At 37.5% G+C, this 6,326-nt stretch overlaps 1 protein-coding gene across 1 annotated transcript; it reads left to right on the top strand.

The window, feature by feature from the left end:
• Positions 1-3,007: 3,007 nt before the first annotated feature.
• naif1 (nuclear apoptosis inducing factor 1) lies at positions 3,008-6,303 on the top strand. Its single transcript, XM_026297598.2, has 3 exons — positions 3,008-3,556; positions 4,519-4,569; positions 5,740-6,303. The coding sequence occupies exons 1-3, from the start codon at positions 3,112-3,114 to the stop codon at positions 6,285-6,287; spliced, it is 1,044 nt and encodes a 347-aa protein (XP_026153383.1). The 5' UTR covers positions 3,008-3,111; the 3' UTR covers positions 6,288-6,303.
• Positions 6,304-6,326: the final 23 nt, after the last annotated feature.

The following is a 6,326-nucleotide window of genomic DNA, read 5'->3' as shown; positions in this document are numbered from 1 at the left end:
TAAAGATATCTGTGATGTAATTACGACTGTAATTAAAGATATCTGTGATGTAATTACGACTGTAATTAAAGATATCTGTAATGTATTTACGACTGTAATTAAAGATATCTGTAATGTATTTACGACTGTAATTAAAGATATCTGTGATGTATTTACGGCTGTAATTAAAGACATCTGTAATGTATTTACGACTGTAATTAAAGATATCTGTGACGTATTTACGACTGTAATTAAAGATATCTGTAATGTATTTACGACTGACCCCGACTGTAATTAAAGATATCTGTAATGTATTTACGACTAGTCCCGACTGTAATTAAAGATATCTGTAATGTATTTACGACTAGTCCCGACTGTAATTAAAGATATCTGTAATGTATTTACGACTGTAATTAAAGATATCTGTAATGTATTTACGACTGTAATTAAAGATATCTGTGATGTATTTTACGACTGTAATTGAAGATATCTGTAATGTATTTACGACTGTAATTAAAGATATCTTTGATGTATTTACGACTGTAATTAAAGATATCTGTAATGTATTTACGACTGTAATTAAAAATATCTGTGATGTATTTACGACTGTAATTAAAGATATCTGTAATGTATTTACTAGTCCCGACTGTAATTAAAGATATCTGTAATGTATTTACGACTAGTCCCGACTGTAATTAAAGATATCTGTAATGTATTTACGACTAGTCCCGACTGTAATTAAAGATATCTGTAATGTATTTACGACTAGTCCCGACTGTAATTAAAGATATCTCTAATGTATTTACGACTGTAATTAAAGATATCTGTGATGTATTTTACGACTGTAATTAAAGATATCTGTAATGTATTTATGACTGTAATTAAAGCTATCTGTAATGTATTTACGACTGTAATTAAAGATATCTGTAATGTATTTACGACTTGCCCCGACTGTAATTAAAGATATCTGTAATGTATTTACGACTAGTCCCAACTGTAATTAAAGATATATGTAATGTATTTACGACTAGTCCCGACTGTAATTAAAGATATCTGTAATGTATTTACAACTAGTCACGACTGTAGGCCTAATTAAAGATATCTGTAATGACAGTTTGGCGAATAAAAATTATTCATTTACTTGAATAGGGAAACTACTTTAGGATATCTACAAATGAATTTTGACACAATGTGTATTCCAATTATATTTTGATTAGTCAAAAGTCCAATTACAGATATCTTTACTGGATTTTTAACTAGTCATAATTTCAATTAAAAATATCTGTAATTTAACACATGTAAAAGATATATTAAATATCTTGTTGGATATCCAAAACTAATATATTACTAGTCACAATTCAATTATAGATATCTGAAATTTGAGTTCTGACTTGTCAATAATGCAATGTAGATATCTTAAATGTGACTTTTGACGAGTCAAAATGTAATTCCAGATATCTAAAAATGCTATCTAATAAGAAGGTTAGAGTAACAATCTAGAATTGCATTTCAGATATCTAAAATATTGTTTTAGCCAGGTCTTGGTTTAGATGAATGATACCTTAACAGTGGCAGGGTTTATACAGACATTAGAAATCACATGTTAACTTACACAGCAGTTCATTAAACATGTACAAACAAGAGCGTGACAACCTATAGGGACAGAGAGGGCTTTAAACTAAAATGAAGGAAAGAATTGTAAGTATTGTAATTCAACCAATAGAATATATAGATTTCACTGTTGGATAGGTAAATGCACTACATGGCAAAAATGTGGACATTATATGTTATATAATTATTGTGACTAATGTGATCATAAAACCATGGACTTTAATCCCTGATAAAACATCAGACTGTGGAGACTAACAGCATGCAGGAGTCAAGATGCATGAAGATGTTAGATAGGCAAATTCTCTTGTGATTTTTTTTATTGTCACTGGCTAATACATTCTGCTATTATGGTCAGTGTAATGATTTTGATGTGTAGTGGTGAAAGCAGCTCTTTCTTTCATCTAACATGAACTGTGAAAGACAGGATCAGAAAAAACAAGAAAACATTGATATAAAATTGCATGTGCTGAGCAGAAAGGCAAAGCAAAACTCTCATATGACAGCAGAGGAGCTGCTAGAAGCACTTGATGAGAAGAACACCTTGTCAAAGATTGCCCAGATAGAGGAAAACATTTTGGATGTAAATGTTGTGCAGTTAGTCAGGAAACTGATAGTGGAAAGAGGCTGACAACAAGTTATCCAAAGCAGAAATCTAAATCTGAAATGGCCATCAGCAAAAATCTGCAGTCTTAAACATACTGTGTGCAACCCTGACTAAAAATATCTCAGACGAGATCTGCAAAGAAAAGTGGCTGAAATTCTTAAATAGAGACTACAAATTAAAAAAACATGGAGAGACCTCTCCTAAAACTCAAGATAGAGAAAGCAAATGCCATTAACAGAAGGTATGTAACAAACATTTAGAACAGTTTATTTGCATAGTTGTCAACTTTCACCTGTGAACCATCCATAACTGATATAAATTATAACAAAGAAGAAAATATTAAAACACCCCTGCTCTATATTTTAGCTGTGAATTTGAACAAGTAGAAATTCAATGGGGTGGAAATTTGGTGGTTAAAAGTGTTTATGCTTTTGTCTTGTTTTTATTTGTGTATTCACTTTTAGGTAGATAATATACATATTTTACAGAATGACATTTTAAGGTGGCACGTGCAGAGGGAGTGTTCCTCGCAACTTTCTTTCTCTATCAAAATATAAATGAAGTATGTTTTAAATGTACAAAAAATATGCTTCTAGTCGTCCATTGCGGTTAGAAGGTTCAGCTTGATAACGAAGAGGATTTTTATTTGCTATTTGAAAACCATAGTTTGCTTGGCTCATTGAGCGATTGGCGTGTGTTTTACCCAATAACAACAGAGAATATAGCAGGGCCGCGAGTTTCTCAGCCAATGGGGTGTCAGCTGGCTGGGCTCCGTGTCCAGCTAACGTAAGCGTTATTACTCGGAAGAAGAAGCCGATTCTGGAAGCCATTACGTTGCGCATATCAATTGAGTAAATCCTACTACTTTTGCGTACAATACGCACAATTACCTCCCTAAAAGAGGATTTTTTGCAATTATGGCATCGGTCGCGAAAAAGAGAAAAATGAATTTCTCGGAGAGAGAGGTGGAAATTATTGTGGAAGAAATAGAGAAACAAAAGCACACACTGGTTAACCACTTCAATGCTGGAGTAACCCACATGGCCAAGAATAACGCATGGGTGGATATTCTGAAAAAGGTGAACGCTGTCACCACCTGTCCCAGAGAGTTGCCCGAGGTGAAAAAGAAGTGGTCTGACATGAAGACGGAGGTCCGGCGGAAAGTGGCCCAAGCGCGGGCTGCGATAGAGGGGACCTCCGCTGACTGCACTCCAGTTCCCGTCATACTCACTGCTATGCAGCAGAGGATCTGTAACCTCCTGGGGGAGGCCACCATCATCAGCTTACCTGCAGGAGACTCTGATGCGGAGATAACGTTACCTGTTACAGTGAACGCCGCCACCACCGTTACACTAACAGAGAGTAAGTTGACTGAAGTTTTCAATCTAATAAAGAAAAGTTCTGCTGGATTCATTTGCAAGGTTGTTCAGAAAATGGACAGAGAGTATCTGTCACAAGAAAGCACTGGATCATCATGAACTTTGACACAATGACTCAAAATTGGGTGCATTTCCTAACATAGGATTGCCTCCTAACCTTCATGATGGTGTGCCATTCCAATCATGCAACACCATAGCATTTTTGTGACTTAAACCCATACAGTTTCTATGTGCAAGTTGAGTTTTTTTTTTCATATTTAACAAAGTTGCATTGTTTTTAAACAAAATGATTTCACTCCTGACTTGAACTGCTGGCATCTTAGCACTAGAGGTAACAAAGTGAGACTTTAGTCCACTCAGAGAAAACCCGTTCACCCATCCTGTTTTATTTTTACTACACATTAATAAGGCATACACATAGATTTAAAGATATCCACCTGATACAATTAAAGACAACTACTTTGCTTTGTATAATAAGTTGTGTTTAATTTGTTTGTCTATTTGAAAATACAGAATTCCTGAATACAGTACTTTTCATTTCAGAAGTTTAACAGCTGAAAACAAAATATTTCTCCTGAAGACTGAGTGAACTTGATGGTACAGTTTGTGTATGAGCTCTCAGCCACTCACACACACAGTGGATTTGTCACTTAGCTCAAAATATGAGTCCTCCTTTGCCTCCATTGCATCCTCCTTTTTTCCATGACCCAGAAACTGGAACATGCTTGTTACTGTTTGCCTGATTTCCAGATCCAGTGGCACCATGCACCACCTTTTTCAAGAAAACTATAACTGGACCAAACCAAAGTGTTTGTGCAGTTTTTTAGCTTTCTGTTTGCATTATATTAACTTTTTAGATGTTGTTATTTCTATTAGTTTGAATGCTGCTATAGTATGCTACAGTGCTGTGTTTTAGCATCTTATTCTGTTTGTGTTTTCATTTAGCTCTTCCAGCTGGCTCAGGTAGTGTCTGTGATGAAGCAAAGCCACTGACTGGTAAGTTTCTTATTCGTGCAATGTCTTTCATACCTGCAACAAGCTATATAGGTGGGACATTCAGAGCCATCAGTATAGATCTTAGACAGAAGGTCTTGGTCCCCATTGTACTATATGTGAAATTGATCATTACATTAAAGAAAATGTGACAGCAGAAAAATGTATTTGTCCAAAAACTGATTTTCAGATCATCTAGTGATATTTCTGGAATATTTAGCCCAGGTAAAAAGCTGTCCACTGCAGAACATCCAGCCGTACTGCATTATGCAAGCTTTTGCTCGGGGACATGTTCTGACCAGTTTCTGTTCATTTTCTGTGCTTATTTGGAATCCTAAGATCCACTATCTGCCATTTTGGTCCATAAACATGGGTTTACATGTAGTATTTGTATGCTTCAGCATCTGTACATCCCGTGCTGTTTATATAATGTATTACATTAAAAACAGACAAATCTTTACTAGAATTTCACACTGAAACTGGAGCAATAACCCAAATGAAGCAACATGTTTTTCAGACAAGTAGTTGAACATTTCTAGACATTATCTTGTATGTAGCTATGTAAGAACTCAATTTTCTGAGCAAGATGGACCAGGCATTACCCAGCGGTGTGTGTGTGTGCACACATGCGCATGCACCATTTTCACCACCAGGACAGCAGCTGAAAAAAAAGTCCTATACAGGCTAAATGCACCAGGTTAAGTGTGACATGGGTCTCGTCTGTGTCTTGGAGTCAGTGTGGATTAACTTCAGATAAAGCAGATGCCTGTCTGCTCAGTGAGCTGTGAAACTTACTGTGTCAATTGGCCTGAGAACCATAAACATCTTACTGGATGACTGATTATCTGATCACATAACAGAAAGACTAGAACAAGACAACTCCACCACTAGCCACAAAACAGTGTAAACCTTGTTTAGTTTTTTTTTTTGTCTCTGTAACTGCTCGTTGTGTCACCATGTTCAAGCAGCTGTATCATTAGGCCTAACTAATCAACAAATATGTTTGTTGCCAAGTATTTTAATAATCAATTTTTAGCAATTTAATGGGTAAGTTGATTCAGCTCTTGTGTTTTCTGGATCCACCCATTGACACTTTTATGCTTTTAGCAAAACTTGAACAAGCATGTGTGAATCCTTCACTCACACAGTAACTCATAACTGTCCTGTCTCCAGCTGAAACAACTTACCACACCCTAGAGGATGGAGGTGTGGTGGAGTACTGCACCACCACTGTAAGTGATTCCACACCCACTGTAGTGGCAGCTGTCGAGGCTCCGGTGGAGATGTTGGCCTCGTCTTCAGCTTCCCCGCTTCCTCCGCAGGGTCAGGCCAAACCTCAGGAGCTGAAGAGCCGCATCGCTCTTAACTCTGCCCGCTTGTTGCAAGAGCAGAGAGTCACCAATGTCCACATCCGACAGATTGCCCAGCACCTGGAGGGCCAGAATGAGCTCTTGCAAATGATGCGGCGCTCCCAGGAGGCTCAGGCATTTGCCCAGGAGAGACAGGCCCAAGCTTTGGAAGGTACGCAGGCTGCCCTGCTTGCATTAGTGCAGATGCTTAGACCTGCACTGAAAGACCTCCGGAAATTCCTGCAGAGTGGAACCGAGGCCACGAACCCCTGCAGCACAGCAGCAGGAGCAGTGGCTGATAGAGTAGGAACAGAGGAGCAAAGCAGGCCTAAAACATCACCACCTCCACTACAAGTTGAGGAGACACAATAGACACTGTGTGTGTGTGTGTGTGTGTGTGTGTGTGTGTGT

The sequence above is a fragment of the Mastacembelus armatus genome, chromosome 12 (genome assembly GCF_900324485.2).
Source record: "Mastacembelus armatus chromosome 12, fMasArm1.2, whole genome shotgun sequence".
Classification (NCBI taxonomy): domain Eukaryota; kingdom Metazoa; phylum Chordata; class Actinopteri; order Synbranchiformes; family Mastacembelidae; genus Mastacembelus; species Mastacembelus armatus.
The sequence above is the reverse complement of the archived record's forward strand: the minus strand, read 5'-3'. Positions and strand labels throughout refer to the sequence as shown.